At 40.1% G+C, this 23835-nt stretch overlaps 1 protein-coding gene across 1 annotated transcript; it reads left to right on the top strand.

The window, feature by feature from the left end:
- The first annotated feature begins 1510 nt into the window (after nt 1-1510).
- On the top strand, nt 1511-16440 carry plekha2 (pleckstrin homology domain containing A2). The gene is made up of 12 exons (XM_058637044.1): nt 1511-1838; nt 7191-7354; nt 7491-7547; nt 8306-8354; nt 8496-8593; nt 10447-10578; nt 11150-11239; nt 11316-11384; nt 11684-11754; nt 13005-13068; nt 14443-14520; nt 14786-16440. The coding sequence occupies exons 2-12, from the start codon at nt 7214-7216 to the stop codon at nt 15236-15238; spliced, it is 1302 nt and encodes a 433-aa protein (XP_058493027.1). The 5' UTR covers nt 1511-1838; nt 7191-7213; the 3' UTR covers nt 15239-16440.
- The last annotated feature ends 7395 nt before the right edge of the window (nt 16441-23835 follow it).

Raw genomic sequence — 23835 nt, 5'->3', positions numbered from 1 at the left:
ACAAGCGAGCGGAGCCAGGAATCTAACCTACAACCCTCAAGTTGAAAGACAACTTGCTCTACCACTGAACTACCGTCGCCGTATTATTTTTTATCGGGTTCTCACAACTTCAAATGGCTTTTTGAGGGTTAAGGATAGGGTAAGGGGCTAAAGAAGGCATTGTGTTGTGTCACATGTTGTGTGAGCGTGTGTGTGTGTGTGTACTTGTATTAGTTGCCTTCTGTCCCACAAATTAAAAGAACTTTATCAGGGTTAAGGTTAGAATTGAGTTTTAGGTTAAGGTCAGGGCAAGGGTTAAGGCCAAGTGCTTTAGCTGTGATAAGAGGCCAGCGTTATGCATTATGTCAATGATGTGTCCTCACAAAGATATAAAAACAAGTTTGTTTGTATGTGTGTGTGTGTGTGTGTTCTGACCTCATTTTTCAAGTCAAATGAGAAAAGATAACACACGCAGTTGCAGGTAGAGTGAACAGCGCACAATCAGTCTCACAATCATAGATGTCCTATGTTCACATGCGTGTAAAGTGACTCTGATTTCCCACGTCTTTGTGGACTTCAAAAATTTAAGGAGACAACGGGTTGAAGCAGAGGTGCAGCAGAGACGCTGGATAAGAGCATGTTTCATCATGTAGGTACTGATGTATTTCATTTATTGAGCTTGAACCAGAAATTCTAATCTCTTCCCGAGTCAGAATGACAATAATGGAACCTTGGACCTACAGTAGTTTACACACACACACACACACACATGTTTACGCTTCATTCATAGTGAGGACACGCATAGACATAGAATGCATAATGTTAGCCCCTTACCCTAACCTGAAACCAAATCGTCCTCACTTTGCTAAAATGTCCTCACTCCGCATGGTTTATATGATTTTGGTCCTCACAAAACCACAAATACAAGAACACACATGCACAATCTGGTTTGCATGACTTCAGAGGACACAATACTTAATCTAACCATGACCCCTTGACCTACTGGCCTAACCCTAACCTGAACCCAATTCTAACCCTAACCCTAAAACCAGGTCTTAACCCCCAAAAAGCCCTTTAAAGAAGTGAGGACCAGCCAAAAAAGGCCTCACTTTGCAAAAATGTCCTCACTCGATATAGTTTATACCGGGCATGTCCAAAGTCCAGCCCTAGCCCTAGTCCTGACACCCCTAGTTTATACTATTTTTGGACATTCATTTCCTGGACATAACCAGATTTCCAGATAACCCAACTACTACTGGCCTAACCCGACAGATAGATAGATAGATAGATAGACAGACAGACAGACAGACAGACAGACAGATAGATAGACAGATAGATATAAGGATATATGTTTCCCTAGAAAACTAGGACAGCGGCCAAACCTGCTGCACCACTGAAGCTGTTATGTTAATACGTGTGGTTTTAGGGCAGTTGAACTGAGTTTAGTTCCTCATATGAAGCAGCAGCAGATCAGCAGCAGCAGGAGGAGGAGGAGGAGAGAGAGGAGGAGGAGGAGGAGGACCCGGCCGGAGCTGAGAGGGCGCATAGATCACATCCGGGGCTGGTTTATTCTAATAACGAGGCGTCCTACCCGGAAAAAAGACGAGTCGTCTGTAATCCGATCACGCAAACAAACAGATGATACCGCTGACAGTCCGATCCACGCCGGCGTCGTGAGTGTGTGCAGCGCGCTAAAGTTGTTAAAAGTTGCCGGACCATGCTGGTGTTCACCGGGGTCGAGCCAAACAAGTGTCCTGCTGCTCCGCTCTGCTTCGAAGCCGCGCTGGGCGCTGGCTGTGGCGCTGTCTGTGGCGCAGGCTGTGGCGCACAGTGACTGACACACCGAGTCTCCACAGAGGGTGAGTTACACACACACACAGACAGTCCACAGTGTGTGTGTGTGTGTGCAGTAGGTGTGGCAGGCCGTTGGTTCTGGTGAGTCAGTGCAGGTCATCTGAGCTGAACATGTCTGTCATCATGTCTGTCTGTCTGTCTGTGGGTCTGTCAGGTGATGCTGAGTAACATCTAAGCTTTTCATTGCACTCACAATCCCTTTATTCATGCACTGCTGCAACTTAGAGCTGCAATAAACATTCTTTTCATAATGGACTACTTGTTTGCAGTCTTGCATAAAGTACCTTATTAAAAGTATCTTATCAGAAAATGGCTTCAGTAGAAGTTGAAGTCACTTTTTTATGATATTACTTAGTCTTAAAGTATATGACATTTGCTGTACTTAAGTATCAAAAGTCATTTTCTGATACACAATGTACTTTTAGAAGTAAAAGTATTGGGCGAGTTGTCTGTCAACCGGAAGGCTGTGGGTTCAATTCCTGTCCCTGCTAGTCTATGTGTGTCCTTGAGCAAGACACTTAACCCCATGTTGCAGCTTCTTTACTGTACAAAATTCACGTATCTGTACTTTACTTTGTTATTTATATTTCTAGCAACTATCTTTGTTACTCGTTACTGTCAAATAAAATCAGAAGAAGGAGAGTTGGTAATGGTCTGTTAAGTTTCTTTTACTTCAATAATATTATAAAAAAAGTGACACACTCATTTTTTGGTAAGATACTTGTACTTTTACTCAAGTATCCTCTTTATGTACTTTATACAAGACTGTGAATACAGACCATAAGACCAACTCTTCTTCTGATTTTATTTGGTAGTAAGTAACAAGTAACAAAGATGGTTAGAGGAAATGTATTTGTACTTTGTTACATTACAACACTTGTATGGTCTGTAAAATGTGAGAAAATGTTGATCGGCGTTTGTCAAACTGACGTTCTCAAATTTATATTATTCAGTTTTAAGGATTTCTTTGTTCTATGGAGCAAAGTAACCAGAAAGTGTTCACTCTTAAGAAGCTGAAAAACCAGAAAACATTTTTCAGTTACTGAAAAAAAGGACTAAAACCAATTCAATGATTATCAAAATAGTTGAGGATTCATTTAGTAATCAATTAATGAAATAATTGTTGCAGCCTGTGACCTCATGTTGACAAGGGGTGGGCATATCTAGTGTATCTTGTATTGGCAGGAATCTGCAGGACACAACACATTATATCACATTGTCACCTCTGTATCTGGATATGAATCTGGTTTGGGTTATAATGTATTATATATTATATGTTTTCATAAAAATACCAAAATAAACTATATAGTACAGCAGCCACACCATTTATCAAAATAAGATACAGTATTTTTGTATTTTAGTTTAGTTTACTGTGCACAGAAGGAAAAAAGTTGTGCCACGAGAGGTCAAGAAGCTGCAGGCTGATACTTTGAGAAGACAGTCACGTTCAGATCACATCAGATTTAAACCGTATGGCTGGTCATCTGAACGTCTCTGTGGGTATGTTGTAGCTGAATATCCTTCACCTTATAAGTGTGTTGTAGAACATATGTAGCCTTCGTGTTCAAACTACTAAACTATGTTTAGTTTGTTCGTTGTGGGCTACTGTAAAAACATGGTGGTACAAAGTGGCAGCTTCCATCTTCCAGCTCTCATTCTGGAGTAATGAAAAACACACACACTTATATAAAAATAAGTTGATTAACTTTTATAATAAAATGCAAGGATGTGAATTTAAAGATAGGAACTGTTTCCACTGCACAGAACATAGAACAATACAAACAAAAATAGAATGATTTCATTTGCAGCTTTTGCGATTAGTTCAGTTTGGAGTAAAGAGTGACCACTAACATCAGTGACTGTGGTGTAGCCGCACATAGAGCAAGCCAGAAATGTTATTAAGATTTTTATTTTGAATCAAAAATCCCCATGATAAAATGCGAGACGTGTGATATTTGGTACGTGGCGTTTGTGTGCTGCGACAAACCAAAACACCAAAACATAAACACACGTTTGCTGCCTGCAAATCAACATTTATTTATTTATTTATTTATGCTGTGAATAAACCAGCTGCACCTGTGTTACCATTGAAACCCGTATTTCAGTTTTATCATTCATCGTGATGAAACGCAAGATAGTTCAAATGAAATGAAAAAAAATGGGGTTTTTTTGTTTTCTGGTTTTTCCAGCTTCTAGAATGTGAATATTGCCTTGGTTTTCTTTGCTCCATTTGAGGAATAAATCGTTAAAACTGAACCATTTTGGTTTGTGGACAAAACACGTCATTTGAGAACGTCATCATTTCCAGGTTTGGGAAACATTTTTCAACATTTTGTGACATTTTATGGACCAAACAAGTACTTGATTAATGGAGAGAATACTTGTGGAACTAATCGTCAGTTGCAGCCCTGATCGATCTCTCTCAGCCCAGGAGAACATTTTGTTTTTGTCACAGTTCCTTCAGCTAAGAGCAGAAATATGTACAGACCAAGGAATTACCATAAAAAGAAAATACACAACATCGTCTTTAGGTCACTTGTTTTGTCCAAAACCAAAAGCTATTATAGTTATATAATAGGTTTTTATAGTATATACTTTTGCGATTTCTTTTTTCTTTTTTTTTTTTTTTTTTATTTGAATAATAAAATTTAATACCTCATTATGGTGGAAAAATCTTTTGATTCCACATCGTTGATTTTCAGATCAACTTTTTACACAAACATACATCACAGTGACAATTCCTATTATCTCAGAAATAATAGGAATTGATCATTAATCCTAAAGTTTGACATTAGATTTAACATAAAAGTGATTTTACACGTCAAAGTGTATTTGTATTTGTATTTAATAATTGTAATTAATAAATTAACTAGGCCACTTTTTTGTGTTTTCAAGTGTGACACTGGTTTGATGTAAATAAAAATATCAGTAATATTCTTGGACCCCCCACCCCCCTAAGTCAAATTCAGCTTAGGCCCCCACAAAGGCTTGGACCGGCCCTGTCTTAATCACTACTCCTACAGTACTGAGTTGTTGTGTAAGTTTGAGAAAGAGAAGAATCATTTTTAATTTCACATTTTAAAACAACACAATTAGCAAAAAATGACGACAGCTGCACTTGTTACACACACACACTTTACTGGGAGTGGTTTTAGTTGTGGTAATTCACTCATTCACTCAAGTTTTACTTGTCGTATTGAAATACAGAGCAGTTTAATATTTCCATGGCATCTTTAGTGAAAATGCTCCTTCATGTAAACCTATTACACAGTGGATATTGAACTGAATCTTGATTAAACACAAAGTCCGTCGTGTTTGACTTAAGCCAAATATGTATGTCGTTGCATCACCTTTGACCTCTTTTGACCTCTTTTTTTTACTGCCAAAATGCCAAACTGCCAAAATTTTAATCTAGGGCTGCAACTATATTGATAATCAATTATTAAGACAATATTTCTAAATCTTTCAGCTTCTTAAATGTGACCATTTCCTGGTTTCTTTGCTCCATTTGACAAAGAAAATCATTAAAACTGGAAAAACTCTGGTTTGTGGCCAAAAAAAAAACATCATCATTTCCTGGATTTTTTCCAACATTTTCTGACGTTTTATGGCCCAAACAACTACCTGATGAATCGAGAAATAAATCGCCAGTTGCAGCTCTAAAGATTCACGAGTTGACTCTCCAGCCTTTCTTACTCCTGGTTTCTGTGTTGGAGGAAAGATGCTGAACATCTGTGTGTTGGTGTGTGTGTGTGTGTGTGTGTGTTGGTGTGTGTGTCACTTCACCACACTGACTGTGGGAGAAGAAAATATCTCTGAAATCACATCTGTGGTGGACTGTGTGTGTGTGTGTGTGTGCCGTGCTTTGTCCTCGTGCACACAGACCGTGTTTAGTTTCACTGGTAGATTAGATAATATCCATCAGCTACTGATAAATCGGATAAACACTGCCTGGCTTGTATTTCTTGGTAAAGTTTTTGCCAGAGATTCCACAGCGTGGCCTCTCTCTCTCTTTCACTCTCTCTCTCTCTCTCTTTCTCTCCCTGTGACGGTTAATGGTTAAACCAGAAAGCGCTGTGTGTGTGTGTGTGTGTGTGTTTATGTGCCACCGTCGCTGGTATCTGACCTCTTGCCACATTGTTCCTACTTTTCCATTACACCCAGGTTTTTTTCTGCAGAAGGGCCACTGGCTCGTTTGTATTTCTCTGACTTATTATAACGGCAGGAGAAAATATGCTGAATGGCTGACGCATCAGAAGCTCAGCCCACAAGGTTTTCAAAGCAGTTTCAAGATGAAGTATTTTCCTAACCATGGTCTTAAAAATAGTTTGACAGGAGGTTCGGCCGCTCGCGCGAAGACGAGAAGGGTTTTTTTGTTTGTGTTTTGTTGGGTGATGGTGATGGTGATGATGATGATGACATTTTCGTGGGATTAATTGGAGAGGTTTGCAGCCAGGACGGTCCTATTTTATATTTTATATCAATGTCAGTTGCATTGTCTTCTTCTTGGAAAATAAGACTCGGCCACAGATGTTTGCCATCATATCACCTGTGGGGCCACATGACGACCAGGTTCTTTCCATACATTAAAATATCTGGGAAAGGAACGTCCTGTGAAATGGGGAAAAAAAAAAATCTTTAGTATTATTATAATCCTACAGCTGTACAATAAGTCATTTTTATAACTTTACGCTCAGTCCAGAGAGACTGAAGAGTTCCCACCGTAGCTCAATAAAGATGTTATGAAACAGAACTCTCAAGCCAAGCATTCTGCCAGAAGAATGAAATAATACTCCTTCAATTTATTGTCAGAATATCTGTTGTGGATGAAGTGAAATAACCATGAGCATGCCTGAGTGTCGGGGCTGATTAGAACAGTGACACACACGTGCATGCCATCCTCTTAATGAACACACACACACACACACACACACACACAGACACACACACCCTCAAGCCTCTATTCTCCTCTCCTTCTCTTTTCCCCTCTCCTCTCCTCTCCTCTCCTCTCCTCTCCTCTCCTCGCTCTCGTCTTTCTTCTCTGGCCAGTGGAAATGTGCGTGTGTGCAGATCCTGAGTGCAGTCTGTAATTTTTGGCTGTGGTGGTGGTGGAGGGCCTCAGCTCAGCCTCAGCTCAGCCTCAGGCTTCGGGGTTTGCTGCTCAGCCTCAATCACGTCACATGAAAAACTGCTGAGTGTGAGCGTGTCTCTCTCTTCCTGTGTGTGTGTGTGTGTGTGTGTGTGCATTTATTTGAAATGAAAGATGGTTTCTCTTCCACAGCTGCCTGTCCTTGTCTCTGTCTGTTACCTCCTTCAGACGTGACTCTTGTCTCTCTCTCTGTGTCCATCTGTCCCAGTGATATGTGATAGCAGCAGCAGCATGCCGTACCTGGACCGACTGAATCGCGTGTGTGGTTTTCTGGACATAGAGGAGAAGGAGAACAGCTGCCGCTTCCAGAGACGATACTTCATCCTGGACACGCAGGGAAATGCTCTGCTGTGGTACATGGACAACCCTCAGGTGCTCCACACACACACACACACACACACACACACGTTACTCATGCTTGCACAAACGGCAAGAGGAAGTCAAATTGACCAATAGGAGCCGTGTAACCGTGTAACCAATGACGAGTATGTGCGTGTCCGTGTTGCAGAACCTGCCCAGTGGAGCCAGCTCCGTCGGCAGCCTGAAACTAACCTACATCTCGAAGGTAATCTCTCTCGACTGCCAGCCGCTGTGAGGTGTAACTGTTGGAACTCATCCATTCCCAGAGAGTGCACACAAATGGAAACATGCAAATAGGCTTCACAGATACACAGATAACGCTCCGGGTTATCGGTGGTCACACGCAGCTCTGAGCTGAAGCTCCGTCTCAGTCTCTGTGTGAAGATCTCCAGACGTCACCGTTTATAGAATGACATCAGGCTTATCTGACTCAGTGGAATCAACTGGGTATCGAGTCTGTGATCTAGAGGTCAATCCCCAAAGATGACAAAGACGAGAAGATCTAAAGTTCACAGATTAAGTATGAGAGCAGACAGTTGGTCTGTGTTCGACTGCAAAGAAGATGACTAGGTCAGCTAAAAATGTAAAAGGTGCACAGTATTAGCTGTGAGTATTATTATATAAGTGCGTAGAATCAACTCTCTTTCTCTTTAAAATAAGACAAACATGATGGGATATTTGACCTTTACATAAACATCTCACATTACACAGAGTGCTGCATTCATGGTCAGTGCTACTGTAGGAATTTATGTCACAAGTGTTTGCCTACTTTTCTAGTTTCTGGTTCTCATTGTTTCTGGTTGGACCACAGGCTGGGCCACTAAGAGGTTACTCTGGGCCCAAATGTGGCCCACGGACCACCATTTGACTAGGCTGGCTGTAGTGTATTACAAGTTTTTAAACAAATTCAATAAAATTCTCCTTTTTTCCTCCTCTGTTCTCCTCTCCTCTCCTCCTCTCCAGGTCAGTGAAGCCACAGCGAAGCAAAAGCCCAAGACAGAGTTCTGCTTTGGTGAGTCAATGTTATGCAGCAGCAGCAGCACCACACTGGTGTTCATGTTGCTTACATAAAATGTTCTAATGTGGTTATCCTGAATACGACGTGGACATTCATTTTTTCCCTCTTCTTTTACTTTTTTTGAAACTCCTGCAGTCATAAATGCAGTTTCGCGGCGATACTTCCTTCAGGCCAATGACGTCGCCGACATGAGGGACTGGGTCGCTGCTCTCAACAAGGCCAGCAAGATCACTGTGAGTGTCTGTCTGCCGCTCACTCGCTCACTATTTTCACATTAAATGATAAAATAAGAGCCTTTTGTGTAATGTCCACATAGAAAAATGAAATCAGTTACTGATAGTACGGGTGTTAGTTTCCACCTCGGTGCAGGAAGCTGCAGGTTGTGGTGATGTGGCAAAAACCGATTTGACCTGCACGGCTGCAGTCTACTGCACACATCATGCCCTTAATGTATGAGGAGATTGTGAACGTGTGAATGTGAATGGGTGAAAACTATAGTGTTAAAAAAGAACCGTATAAATACAAACCATATAACACTCTTGTGTCACTGCGGTAGAGGTGTCGAAACACTGTGTGTGTGTGTGTGTGTGTGGGTGAGCACGTCAGGCACATTTGCATAATATTTGTGTACACTGACATGACCGGGGTCTTTATAACCGGCACCATCCAGATGTCTCCTGACAGAGAAGAGTGTTTCTCTTTTTGTCTCACCTGCTCACTGACACAGGAAGCAGCGCTGCTCACTATCTCTTTCACTTCCCCCTTCGCTCGGCGCGCTGCTCTGCCGCCGCTTCGCAGCTTCCTCGGCCTCAATGAAACTGCGTAAAAAAAGGTCCTTTTTATAAAAATAAATAAATAAATAAAAAAAGTCACTGCAGGGAGAAGTAAAACAGTGACAAATGCATTTTGTTTTAGCGATATCCTTTTTTTCATCCTCAGTCACATGAGAGTAGGGAACTTTTATTCCTTTTTTTTTTTTTTATATAAAATACCACTTTTTTTTAACGACACCATAATAAATATAATGTCATCCACCAGGTTTGACAGCCATGTTAGGGATTATAGACCAGCCTGTCTGGCACCAACAACCAAGCCTGCATTCAAAGTCACTTAAATCAGCATTTTCCTCCTTCCTTTGTGCTGAGTTTGAACTGTAGGACGTCGCCATGTCATTGGCTGATATGTGAGATGTGTGTGTTAACAAGTTGTTGGAACACTGTACCAGGGCTGAACGATTTTTTTTCAATAATGATCTAATTGCAATGACTTTGACAGGAAATGCAATTGCGAAGGATTAATGTGTGATACGTGTGCAGCTCTGCGAGAAAGGAAAATGTTCTCTTCAGTCTGCAGAATAAGATGTGCAATAATAATTCATCTAAAATGATATTTTGACACACATTTTGGCTTGAGCAAATATTGCGTCTCCTGCGTCTCTTTGAAAAATGCAGTAAGCTGTATTGCGAATTTTTCAGCCCTACACTGTACCTAATAAAGTTTTTTGCACAACAGACCATTTACTATTTATGCTAGAAAGAACATAAACTTATACGCGTGTCTTTATCTAATTCCATGGTTCTCAAACTGCTGGTACGTGGAGGAAAATCAGAAATACTGTTTCGACTGTATAAACCAGGGTACAAAGTAATTTACACAGGAATAATAATAATGATTACAGTCACCTTATCTCTCACTTCATCTTAATCTAATGTCACACTACCAGTGTGTGAAGTATATGTGAGGAAGAGGAGGATGACGAGAGAGCTAATGATCTTATAGGGGATAAATCTGCTTCCTGTGAAGAGTCTGGAGCTGACTCTGCTCGACCTATTCATTTACACCACTGTATTAATCTGCACTGGTTCAGTGGAGGTGATACTTCCAGTGTTTTCTTTCTTAGTATTTGTCATTTAAAGCATGTGACATGGATGTAAACACATTGGCTTCTGTAATCTATAAAAAATAGTCATTGTAGTATTGTAGTAGATATTGTGTGGTCATGACCACTGGCCCCTAGAAGCAAATGTTTCCCCTTCAGTTTGTTTCTGCCACTAATGTCACATAATGTCATTCTACTCGCTGACAGGTTCCTAAATCTGGCCCCGCACCACAGAGGTCTGATGTGACCGCGGTGATCGGTGACAGTCACGGTGGGAAGAGACAGCAGGCCTACAAAACTGAGATCATCGGCGGAGTCGTGGTGCACACTCCCATCCAGGTAAAGGAGAGAGGAAGCTTCGACCAGTGCTGATGCAAAAAAATTATTCTTTTCTTGATTCATCGACAATCGAAATTGATGATGTTCTCAAATGTCTCGTTCTGTCCACAAACCAAAATGATTCAGTTTGGATTATTTCTAAACCAGAGAATATTCACATTTAAGAAGCTGAAAAATCCGAAAACATCTTTAAAATTATGGGGGAAAAAAACCCACCTCAAAGCGATTAATCGATTATCAAAATAGTTGACGATTAATATAGCAGTCGTTTAATAATCCAGTATTTGTTTGAGCCCTAGACCCATCGATGTCATGTATTTAATCTGACAGTGGTATTTGAATGATCATTTCCTTAGAGGCCTATAGGTTGTGCTCTGTACTGTACATTCTTATATCCTCTGTATATACATTTTAACATAGTAATGGGGGGGAAAAAAGCAGCCTAAATGCTCTGTGTTCTACGGTTTAACGTCGACAAAGCAAAAATAGCAACCCCCCCCGAGCGTATAAATAACAGTGACCTGCACTGTTGCACAGGTAATGGCGATGGTTTAATGATGACTCGTTTCAGAATGAGAACGAAGACACCGAGGGGAGAGAGCGGAAGGGCAACAGGCTGGGCGTGTTGAGATGTGGTTACTGTGTGAAACAGGGAAATGTGGTGAGTACTCAGAACACTTCGCCACATCACGTGTGAGTAATAAAGTCACTGTGTGTAATGCGGTGTATGTTTTCAGAGGAAAAGTTGGAAGAGGCGGTTTTTCACTCTGGACGACAACACAGTCAGTTACTACAAGTCCGAGGTGGTGAGGATCCAGGACTTTTGTCCTCTTGTCTGTATTTGTGGAGACTGTGGTTCATAAACTGTACAGAAAAATGGACATAGTGGACGACTACACTCATTGTTACCGTAGCCGTCCATTCAAACACAGTTCCTTTTGCTTTCTGTGGGTTCGCCCCCTGGTGGCTAACTGCTACTTCCTTCCTACTTCCTTGTTTTTATTTATTTATTTTTTTTTTTAAAAACGTCCATTTTTTATGTAGAGTCTCTGCCATGGTCTTTTTTGTCTGCTCATGTCTGACCCTGTGTCTGTGTTTGTTACAGGACAAGGAGCCACTCAGGGCAATTCAACTGAGGGACATTCAGAGGGTCCACGAGTGTCTCGTCAAGTCAGGGTGAGTCAAACACCAATCACTGAAGGGACTTGTCTCTCTGGTGCACAAATGAACAAATACAGTAACTGTAGAGGAGTGTATGATGCACTCTGGACAGGCTCCTGCCTAGCAGGGCTGCAGATAATGATTGTCGTTTCATTATAGAAAATGAGAAAAAAGAAAATGTCAGAAAAAAAATTATCCCCAAACCTAAAAATGATGGCGCTGGCAAATGTCAGTAAACCGAAATTAGCACAAAATGGAGCAAAGAAACAAGTGAATATTCACATTTAAGTCGCTGAAAAAATCCGAGAGGCAGCTTTAATGATGAAAAAACAAAAACCGAACCAGTTAATCAATTATAATAAACAATATCAATCACCTGCAGGTTACATACAGACAGCAGGATACGTTGGCAGATGATATTGTACAGTATTGACTAAAATTCTGTCTGGTGCCGTATGTTGTCATCATGTCACATGATATTGAAACCTTGCAGGAGTAAGTTAGTTGCAGTTCTCTGATTCAGATTTGTCTGGAATCCACCTGTGGCAGCAACACTCACTGTCTTTACTGGCTTAAAGGCTTCATGTGGTACATTTTCTTTCTAAGAAATACAGAACTATTCACTTTCGTGTTCTTATTTCCTCAAGAGAGATTTGTTCTGGGAGTTTATATATCCAGTATACAAGTGTTTTCATTTCCAGTCAGTGGTAAAATTGGATCGGTTGAGGAAAAGTAGATATGCACTCGTACTTTTCTCATAAATAAGTCAATTCTATGATTATGTCAGCCTTCAGATCTTCCAAAATATAAATGCTTTTATCGTAATTTCTAGTGCCACAGGCATATTTCTGCCAAAATCACAAATGATCTGGCAACTTGATTTCAGAGAAACCCTGAGAGTTAACTGCTTTACGTTCACTTATTAACCTTCTACAGATCAGTGGTTCTCAAACAAGACCATAAATAAGACCTTATTTCTCTTCTTATACGTTGACAATTACATGGAAAAAGAGGTAAAATTAAGTTTTTTAAGTGAAATGTCGCTTTAATTTTGTGACACACTGATACAATACTGTCCCTGTAAGAAACAAAGTGTCTTAGAATTATTAGAAGCAGCCTCGTTTACAGTTCCGAGTTTTCTAAAGGTGCATTTCAAAAACAAATCATGCCACAGTTGTTTTGTTTATCCAGCCACTTTGTTTATGAAGTCACAGAAAGAGACTCTTTATGTTGCTTTGCTTTACCACCTCTGTGCTTCATTACAGGGAACTCCTGCTGAGAGACAACCTGTTTGAAATCATCACCAGCTCCCGGACTTTCTACATTCAGGTAAAATCCCTTTCACCCGGTCATTCTTTAAAGTTCGTTTTTAAAGGGTTTGATTCGCTGATTTAAGACGGTGATCTGTATTTGCAGGTGTGTGTGTGTGTGTGTGTGTGTGAGTTGTTTTCTCTAAATGCTCTGCTGCTGATGTGTGGCACAAGTATGAAAAGTTTGTTTTTGTGAAACTGGCACAGCCATCTGTTACCATAACAACAACATCCTGCGCAGCTGATGAAGATTGGGGATGTGATCAGGAGGGACGGGCTCAAAGGAAGCATGACAAAAAAAATTAAGCAAAATCCAGATGGTTTAGACACCGAAATTAAAAAATATTTGAAAATAAAAATGTGTATATATATATATATATATATATATATATATATATATATATATATACTATATCTGCTTACACATGACATCAACAGGAAAAAAACAAAAACAGATCATTTTTGCCTTAACATGACATAAGTGAACAGTATGTACTTTCTGCTGCTCAAAACAATAAGAAAAGACCCCGTTTGATGTGCGGTTATGGGAAATTGTTGTCTTGTTTGTTTCCCCTGTGCGTTTGTGTCCCGTGTTGAGAGCTTTGGTGACAGAATGTGCAGCAAAGAAGCTTAACTCACTAAATCCAGCGAGGGTATAATGAAACAATTATCGACATCACTGTTCCTGCTGATGACGTAACTCCTTAAACATAGGGTACAAATATATTTAGTTTTCCTTATAAAGATTACATGTTTTTATTACTTTAACAGGCCAATGGCAGCGGGGATCAAAATAAACCACAGTGGCAAATGTTAATGTCCCTGTGGAAATATGTCATTGCAGCAGTTTGTTTCATTAGTGAGTCGCAGGCTCTGGTTCTTAACAGTAACATTTCAATAAACAACTTTTTTTTTCTTTACTTATTATCACTGCTTTTTACACGTTATACATCTATTTACATTGTATTTTTTAACACAGCAATTTTTAAAATACATCTTTTGAATTCACCCTAGTTTACTCCACGTTCCCCTAAAAGCCATGTGTCCATGAAAGTGTCCCTGTGTTATTTCTGACATCATAGGCTTTTTTTTTGGTTATTGTTTTGATTGAGCAGAAATAACTGCATTTAAAAGATGCAAAAATGATGTGACACTCACTCACTCACTCACTCACTCACTCATCTTCTACCACTTTATCCTCTAACATGAGGGTCGCTGGTGCCAATCCCAGCAGACCCTGGACAGGTCACCGGTCCATCACAGGGACACATAGAGAGACAAACCATTCACTCGTTCACACACTCACATCGTGTGTGTGTGTGTGTGTGCAATCATCTGTGAAAAAGACTGCAGACATGCTACACTCTTAACTTGTAATAACTTTTCTCTGCAGACAGATTCTCCAGAGGAAATGCACGGTTGGATCAAGGACATCGAGATGAAGATCCAGGAGTTCAGAGGTCCCCCTAAGGTAACGCTGTTGTTTCTTCTGTTTCCTCTGGAACAAGACATCAACAACAATCTCTTTTCTCTGACTGTGTGTGCGTGACTCATAAAGCTTGTGTGTTTTGTTTTTTTGATTATGTTTCTTTTTGTTTATTTCCAATACAAACAGTAACTACATTTCACCATTTCTTTGCTCCCTTGTCAGTTATTTATCCTTTGCTTGTTATGTTGTCCAGGATGCCCTTCTAGGATTTTTAAGCTGGTGTTTTCATCTCTCTCTTTTATTGCAGGGTTTTTCATTTAAACGTGCGTCTTCCCTCTACCGGAGCCACAATTCCTCCTCTGCGCCGCGCGGTCAACACGGCGATGAGAGCAGACCTGTGCTGGTGAAGTCCTGCTCTGTGGCTCCGGGCTGGCAGCCGTGGACGCCCGTCCCACCGTGCGAGCCCTCCATCCTGGACGCGGAGGACGAAGACTGCGCGTTCAGCTCGGTGCCCACCTTACCCTCTCTCTCCTCCTCCTCCACCTCTTCCTCCACCTCCTCCTCCTCCAACTCCCTCTCCGCGCCGGCCCCTTGCCCGAGCGCGAATCCCGTCCCTTCCACCAGTGGACTGGGGATGCTCACGGCGTCTGGGGATGTGGCGTGCGGGCGTCGGAGACACCGCTCGCAGCCTCAGTCTCACACCAGATGCAGCTTCCCCTTCAGCCTGGACGACGACGGCATCCGCACCACAGATGTCTAGTCCAGTGAAGTCTGCGCAGGCTCCTGTGTGGACCTTAGTGTTGGTACCTGCTTTTTAAAATGAATGTGACTGCTAATAATAGTATTGAAGAGACACTGTGACCAGAGTTTGGGGCCCCCTGCTGGTCTTGTAAGTGCTTTGCAGATGAAGGATCACCTTGCTGGAAGGAGACCACAAGTCACAGGCGGCGTTTTCATTGTTCACAGGACTGTGAAAGAGTGTGTTTTTAGTGTGACTTCCTCTCAAAACTTGAATAGTCTTGTTAGTAGTTCATTTACATTTGGCACATGATTCAAATTTGGCTCCCGTTGGGTTTGTATTACTTTGAAGTGTTTTTTTTTTTTTTTTTTTAACAAATAAGTGTCCATATGTTTTATGTTCAAACTTATGTTCTAAAAAAAACTCCAAATGATTTGGTTGGCTTTATTTTTCCTGTTGAGCCGAGCAGTGTTTTCCTGTGCTTTTCCTCCTCAGACGTTACAGTGTATGTAAAAGCTCACGTCCACTTACCTTCATTTATAATTAACAAGCACTTATTACAACAATCTAATCAGGTGTCTGGGGGAATATCCTGTAGGTTCTCATGAAAGTAAAATTAAAAAAACTAAAGGTACTCACATGCTAATTGAGTTTGAAGTCGGCAGCAGCAGCTTCTTTGTGTTTGCACTATGTTTGAAACTTTTCTCCTCCTCCTCCTCTTTTTAAAACGTGGCTTCAAGATCAATCGTCAGTAAACTGTGATTCCTCTCTTTGCTTTTGATGTGGTACCGCAACAGCACTGCAGTGTTTTCGTGGTACTCTGTCATAGAATGTACTTCCACTATCAGAGTACAGCTGATCAGCTGGTTGACGGCTTTGTTAATGTGATTTTATGGAACTGCAGCATTACATGGGAAAATGTGCCACTACTTTTGGTAATTTAATTTTTAAAATTCTGCACTTTTTTTTTTGCTTTTCTCGTTGATTTTGTTGTTGTTGTTGTTATTATGTTTTGGCCACAGCTTCCACAGCAGCTGTTCTTCTGAGAAGCTGCTGTGTCTCAGAAGATACGTTTTTGTTTGCTGTCGTTCAGCCTCAACACTTAATTGATGTGGTACCGCGCTCCACGCCTGTTTCCGTTTTCTGAAGCCGTGTGCACTCGTTCTGCCTGCGTATACAGTTCATTTTCCTTCTTGTACATTAAATGTCGCTTTTTATTTGTCCGTGTTTCGTCATCTCTTTAATTGGATTGTTCATGTTTGATTTTTTTCCACACTGAATCCACATTTTGCGGCGGAAAAGTTTTCTAATTTACCTTCATCTTAGGAGTAAAATGTCAAACGTGCCAGGCGTGCAGAAGGGTCACGGTCGACACATTTGCCCTTTTACAGTGTCACCTCTAACGCATACACATCATGTAGATAAAGCCTTTGCCCGGTGGTTGTGTTAAGTGAAGGGTTTGACAGTGCAAAGGTCCGTCATGTAAAATGCCTAAAACGCTGTCCTGACCTCTGTCCACTTCACTACAGCTGTGTGTGGCTGCAGGTCCAAAGTGAGAGTAGAAAGTGTCTCCACTCAACAGATTAACGTGTTTATTTATGTTAGAAAAGAAAAAAGACAACTGAAGGCCTCGAGTGCTGGTGAAATGTCAGCAGTGTTGAAATGAGTTTTCAGTCTGTTAAAGACGGAGCTCCCTCAGGTACTGAGAGAAGTCCAAGCAGACGTGTGTGTGTGAATTAAAAGAGTGATGGAAGTTTTGTGAGGGTTTGGGAAGGAAAACAATATTACAGTGAATCTGAGTTTGTGGAGAACATGTTTTAGTGAGGACCGGGTATCAAACTGCTTCTGTATCACCTAATATTGCATCTGTCAGTGCTCACAATTGGCGGTTTTGATATTAATACCATATTGAATATTTTTAATCAATACATTAAAGATAGGGCCACACGGTGGTGTAGTGGTTAGCACTCTCGCCTTGCAGCGAGAAGACCCGGGTTCGAGCCCCGGTTGGAACAAGGGCCTTTCTGCATGGAGTTTGCATGTTCTCCCCGTGTGTGCGTGGGTTCTCTCCGGGTACTCCGGCTTCCTCCCACAGTCCAAAAACATGCAATGTGGGGATAGGTAAATTGGACACTCCAAATTGACCATAGGGGTGAGTGTGAGAGTGAATGGTTGTTTGTCTCTATCTGTGTGTGGCCCTGCGATGGACTGGCGAACTGTCCAGGGTGTACCCCGCCTATCGCCCGATGTAGCTGAGATTGGCACAGCACCCCCCGCGACCCTCTGGTAGAGGATAAAGCGGTAGATGATGACTGACTGACTGACATTAAAGATAAAGTTTATCACGGATACTCGGTTCTATCTCTCGTCCATGTGAGTGCCTTGAGTTTCGCTCATGAAACACTTAACTGATGAGGTTGAGACTGATGTTATCAGTCCAGCAAGGTTAAAATAAAGTGGAACACAAAAGCTTCAAACATCAAAATAGTTGTCGATTAATGTAGTAATCGATTAATAATCAATTAATTGTTTGAGCTCTAGCTGCAAACATAGTTATATGAATATGAATAATGATCGTTATTATAATGATAATGTTTATATATGAATCATAAAATAATTAAAAACAACAACCACAAGGAAATATGTAGCAACTAAGGTTACACAATACAGAGATACATAGATTTAGCAAAACAATTAAGCAAAACAGAAATGAACAGGATCATTAAACAAAAACTAAAGGAGAGATGGCAAAAACAGTGGGAGGAGGAGAGGAAAGTTAGATGGTTTTACAGTATCCAAAGAAAAGTGGGAGTGGCTAGGCACACTGAAAAAAGCAGGAAAGAGGAAAATATAATACCGAGGATCAGATTTGGCCATACAGGATTGAACAACACATTATTTCTCATCAATAAACAATACAGACAGATGTGATCACTGTGGGCAGGAGGAATCCATTCATGATGTTATAACACAATGTCAGAAATACCAAAGGGAGAGAGAAGTAATGATTAAAAAGTTGAGAGACATTGATGAGGAATTGGAGTTGGTAGATGTATTGCAGAAGAACCGGAGTTAATGTAACAAGATATTACTTCTGTTTCTTGAAATCACAAAGTTGTTTGGGAGGATATAGGGTGTGTGTGTGTGTGTGTGTGTGTGTATGAATAGGTGTATGTATATGTATGCATATATAGGTTTTTTTTGTGTGTGTTTTGTAGTATGTATATATATGTATATATATATATACATATATATACATATATATGTATATATATATCATTATTATTTATTATTATTTTTACTTTTAAGTAATAGTTCAGTTAGATCAACATTTCGATGCACACTCCATATCAGATGGTGGCGCCATAAAACCTCAGAAAAGAAGACACCACACACCTGCTCGTCTTCACACAGGTGTTTTTCAATCAGCTGATGACCGCTGATTACTTGCTCCTCCTCTTCTTATTTAGACTTCCTCCAGCCAAAAGTTCCGTGATATTACTTTGAAGAGAAGCTGCACGAGCCGTGGAACGAAAAAAAAACGACGCGAAAAAAGTGTCGCTGCTTAACTACTGAAACTGCTCCGGGAGGAGGGAACTTGTGGCGGTAATGCACCAACCGCCCTAAAACCTCAAAAAAAGAACGAGGGAACTTTAAAAAAAGAAGAGGAAAAGAAGAAAACTACCGCGGCGTGACGTCAGACGCCGAAATGCACCGCGTGCATCAGCTCCTGTATAAAAACGAATTGCACTGATCTGTTACTGTAGTCTTGGCACCTTTTGACACTGCTCCAAGTGTTTGGTTGATCTTAACCAGAAAACTCAAACCCTATATGGATTTGTACAAGGTTTTAAAGGGAATATAATAAATTGGACTCTAAAGCAGGGAATGCTACAGTGGATGGTGATGCTGCTACTTGCCCCCATCTCACTTCTAACACTAAATGTGGCTAATGCATAAAAATATGCCACTGAATATTAGACTACTTTGCTTAAAAATGCCTTCTTTAAACTACAGATGTATTTTTACTGTTTTATTTCATCTGGCTTTTCATTTTATCTTTTAATTCTGTCTTTACCATTTTACACTTAAAGTTTTAATTTTTCTACTATGGAAAGCACTTTGTAGAGTTGTTTTGAAAAGTGCTATTCAAATAGTTATTTGAATAGTGTTGCAGTACCATTACCACCAGCAGCAATATGAGCAGCCACACATGCAATGCTGCAATTTCTGACTGTTTCAGCCTCAGGTAGGTGATGTGATGAATCACAGCCAGATAACACTCCACACATTAGTGCAGGAAAATACTCAGCAGTTAAATAAAACACCAAAGTGTGAGGCACAGATGTACAAGATGTTTCCCAAAGTAAAGATCAGACTTGGAACAACCGAGCGGTAGACAAAGATGTCAGTGGCTTTTTGCAAGCTGCAAACACTGGTCACCCAAGATGGAGAGAGGGGTGAGGAGACGATTCTTTCAGTCTCAGCATCCAGTGCATCATGAATTTGACAAAAAGAAGAGATGACTGACATTTTGGTTGTGTGATGATGCTTTTGTGGAGAAAGGGGGCTGATTTTTTTTTTTTTGTTCTAATTAATTCACCACTCAATAATTTGTTTCGGTTCCTTGGACCAGAAAATGTTGAAAAATGTTAATCATTGTTTCTCAAACCTGGAAATGATGTTCTCAAATGTCTTGTTTGGTCCACAAAATAATTTTTTTGAACTGTTCTGAACAGGTTCGAGCTTGAAGGCTCGCAAGTCTCCGTGCGCCCACGTCACCACGCACTCCTCTAGTTCATCTCCCGTTCATTTACCGCTTGCAACATTAGTTATTTTCAGTCTTAGTTATTTTCAGCAGCGTCCCTGCACAAAATTAGAGGGCACTTCCTGTTTAAAATGACCGACTTCCTGTTGGGTCAAAGGCATGTTCGTAAACGTGTTCAGGGAAGTTCCCTGGTGTCACATATCATGTTTCGTGCAGATCGGTCAATGTATGGAAAAGTTAAAGGGCACTTCCTGTTTAAAATGGCCGATGTCCTGTTGGGTGAAAGGCGTGTCCGTAAACGTGTTCAGGGAAGTTTCCTTGACTCACGTATCACGTTTCGTGCAGATCAGACAATGTTAGACTTTACTTCCTGTTTCGGGCAATTTTTTTGCAATTTTTGCAATTTTTTGACACGCATTCCCCGAACCACTAATATACGTAATTTTTCACCAGGTCTGAGCAAAAATTCGGGAGTTTTGGGGCATGTTCAGGGCCTCAAAAACGCGATTCATTTAGAGGAAGAATAAAGAAGAAGAATAATCCTAACAGTTTCAAGAGGGGTCTATGCAACTTGTGCTCGAACCCTAAAAACAAGCCTTAAGGCGTGAGTTTTTGGCTGATAATGAAAAGGTCACATATCCACTTTAGTTTGACGCCTGAGAGTGACAGAAGCTCTGAGGGCGGAATGACCTGAAATGTTAATGTTCCCACATGGACGAGTCTGCTCTTTTCTATATTCTTCCTATTTCTGATGTTTGTTTTTAACATTACAAGATAAGATAATAAATCCTTTATTTGTCCCACAGTGGAGACATTTACACTGTCACAGCAGCAAAGAGAAAGAGAATAAATAATAAACATGGATTACAGCAGATTTAGCCTCTGATCCCAGCACTTTGGAGCTGTGTGTGTGTTTTATTACATGTAGACTGGTGTAAGGAATGTGCAAATGGTTAACCTTTAACCTTGTCATAGGCCTACAAACATTTTCCTTATTCCCTGTTTTCACAGAAAAACCACTAGAGGGAGCTACAAGACACCTTACTGTGTAGTGTGTCATGGCAGTGACTGAAAAGATGCAATTAGCTCATAAAAAGACTGACATAATATACTGTATATGCTGCCAGTTATATATGTCTATGGATAGGTGAATAGAGCCACTTCCTGCAAAAATGGTGGTTGTGATGAATGAACCCTTTATGTTGATATGAGGAGAGAGTCCTCAATATCAACACCATGCTTTTAACTGACAAACTGTCAACAGCTTTTTAATTTGAATGATATCTAAAGATGATACCATGGTTTCTACGATAAGCCTGGAATAGAAAAGTGAAGTGAGAGAATTTCAGCTGCAACGTCCAAAATCACCAACAGACAGTGCTAAATCCTACACACTGTACCTTTATTTCACACCTACACTGCTTCAGCTGGAACATGACAAAGCAGGTGAACTCATGTAATTCTTTTATTACATAGAAATCCAGAAATATTCATGAATTACTACAGAAGCTCATTTACATTCCTTAATGTGTTTATTACACGTAAATCATCCTAATGCACAACTGTTGAAGGCCTAACATACACAAACATAACTAACCTGTATAAAAGGAAAACCCTCCACTTGGTTTGTCCCGGTGATGTCAGCAATGACATCATCAATAGTTTAAAGATCAGGAAATGGAGGGCGGCTCTCTTCCAATCAGAAGCCTCCATGGTGGATTTGAACAGAGACACAAACATTTTAAAACATGTTCTCATGTGTGACAAAAGCAAGGTAAATATAACTTAGTTTAGGTGAAATCTGTTAAGTAAAGAGGAATTCTCACCTACAGTAAAATGTTTGGCTCCATTTCTGTACAGTTATGTAACCAGTATGACTCGTTTCAACTGCTACTCAACAACTGAGCATCAAGTTGCTGTTTTAACTTAAAACTACAAGATATCTGAAGAAATTGAAGTTAAAAAGCTTTTTTTATCAGTACAATAATTCATAGCAAAGGATTAAAAAATGACACCGTCAAAGTCAGGCCTCAGTTTGTTTCAATGTCTTGGTGCAAAGTAGTGATGAGATGATTATATCTGATGGTTTTTCACAAACCACAGACTCCTGACTAAGAGTCAGATTACATGCACAGCCACAGATTTTAAAATCACTCACTAGTTGTGGAGAAGTTCTATTGCCTTGATGATTATTGAGTTGTGCATGGGAGAATAAAAAAAAAATATCTATGCACTATTGTGTTGAGTTGTAGCAAACTGAGGCCTTTATCAGGGGTACTTCATTTTGCTGTGCATTAACTTTACTGTATTCTATTGATTTTACACAACCAAACAGCACAGATTTAGCCAAATTAAATTAAATTAAATTAAATTAAAAAATTAAATTGCATAAATAATTTGAATAAATTGCACAAAACAAATTGTTGTTACCCTTTAATGTAGCATTCAGGCATCCATAGGAATAACTCTGAATATTTCCCTGTACCATGGTAGAGACTGCACGAGGTTTTTCTTTAATCCACTGAAACAGAACACATCGTTCACCCATTGAGGTCAACTGTAATAAAAGTATTTTAATTACATTTTAGTTGAATTTCCCCATTTGCTGTGTAATACATACTTTAGGCTATTCTAAATGATTGTCTTTTGATATTTAACGCAAAATCTGTGAAGTATAGAAGTTACTATATGCCCTTAATAATGTATTTTTCTTAAAAATGTATATATTTTCAGTTGTCACCATAGACACACATCCACATATCAATGGCATTCTAACTTTGATGTGAACTGCCCATGTATAGTGAATTTGTTTGACAAAAACATATTAAGGACAATCTTATCAGATTAGTCCCTGCCAAATCCAGTGGCTCATGACGATCAATCAGATTTACTCGTCCTTATCATTTGTGGACCTCGACAAAGCAGAACACTCCACCCGGGCTGCAGCTGCCTGCTGGAAGATTTCAACTGCTCCTCTGACTTCAAAAGCCACAGAAGATGTCACTGCTGAAGTGAGAGTATAAACAGTTGAGCCTTGTGTTCTCATCACTTCTCATTGTTCTGTGGCAAAGAAGGGAAATTTCAATTATCACTTTATTTTCCAACTTTCCTTTTTTATAGTTGAGCAGCTTATGTTAGCACTTAAATGTTACTTGTTTACTTAAATGTCTTTGCAGTGGCTCTGTCTGCCTCGCTGTCTTCACTGATAAAAAAAAAGCTCTTTATCAGTTAAGCAGTTTATCACAGTTATTGTATCAGAGTTCAGCTTCATGATAACTTAAAAAGTCTGTGTTTTTAAGTCCTTGTTTGTCATTTCTTTTGTAAATCCTATTGAATTATAAATAGTTTTGAGCTGTAAAATTCAGCTTAGGGCAAATACTGCATTATTGCAGTATGTTATTCTAAAGTTGCAATGCACAGTCGTTGATATTATTCTGCCTCTGTTTTGTAATGTAACATCATTTGTACAGTATCCTGTGTTCTTCATCTATAAACCCAATTCTATCAGACCTGACTGAGGGAGCGCTTGCTTGTATACACCAGCAGCAATCTACAAACCCACAAAACGGATGAACCAACAACTAAATACCAAAAACAAAAAATGTCTCCTGCAGTTGTGATCAAGCTTGACCTCTTCAATGAAGACTGAGAAGTTAATTATTGAATTTCAGCTCATGAAGTAAAGTCACATAACTTCTGTTCTTAACTCACAATATCTGGATTTTCTAGAGTTTATTAAGTAAGACAACTCCAAAAGGGTCACACTTGGTGTAGTGATTAGCGCTCTTGCGTCCGTGGGCTTCCTCAGTCCAAAAAACATGCAGATTTTGGGATTAGGTCAATTTGACAG

The sequence above is a fragment of the Solea solea genome, chromosome 8 (genome assembly GCF_958295425.1).
Source record: "Solea solea chromosome 8, fSolSol10.1, whole genome shotgun sequence".
Classification (NCBI taxonomy): Eukaryota; Metazoa; Chordata; class Actinopteri; order Pleuronectiformes; family Soleidae; genus Solea; species Solea solea.
The sequence above is the reverse complement of the archived record's forward strand: the minus strand, read 5'-3'. Positions and strand labels throughout refer to the sequence as shown.

What these genes read in the sequence shown, in the direction of transcription:
- plekha2 (XM_058637044.1), top strand. Translation starts at nt 7,214, where the DNA reads ATGCCGTACCTGGACCGACTGAATCGCGTGTGTGGTTTTCTGGACATA. An exon ending in CAAGACAGAGTTCTGCTTTG is followed by an intron (nt 8,355 to 8,495) that starts GTGAGTCAATGT and finishes AAACTCCTGCAG; the next exon opens with TCATAAATGCAGTTTCGCGG. An exon ending in GTGTGAAACAGGGAAATGTG is followed by an intron (nt 11,240 to 11,315) that starts GTGAGTACTCAG and finishes GTATGTTTTCAG; the next exon opens with AGGAAAAGTTGGAAGAGGCG.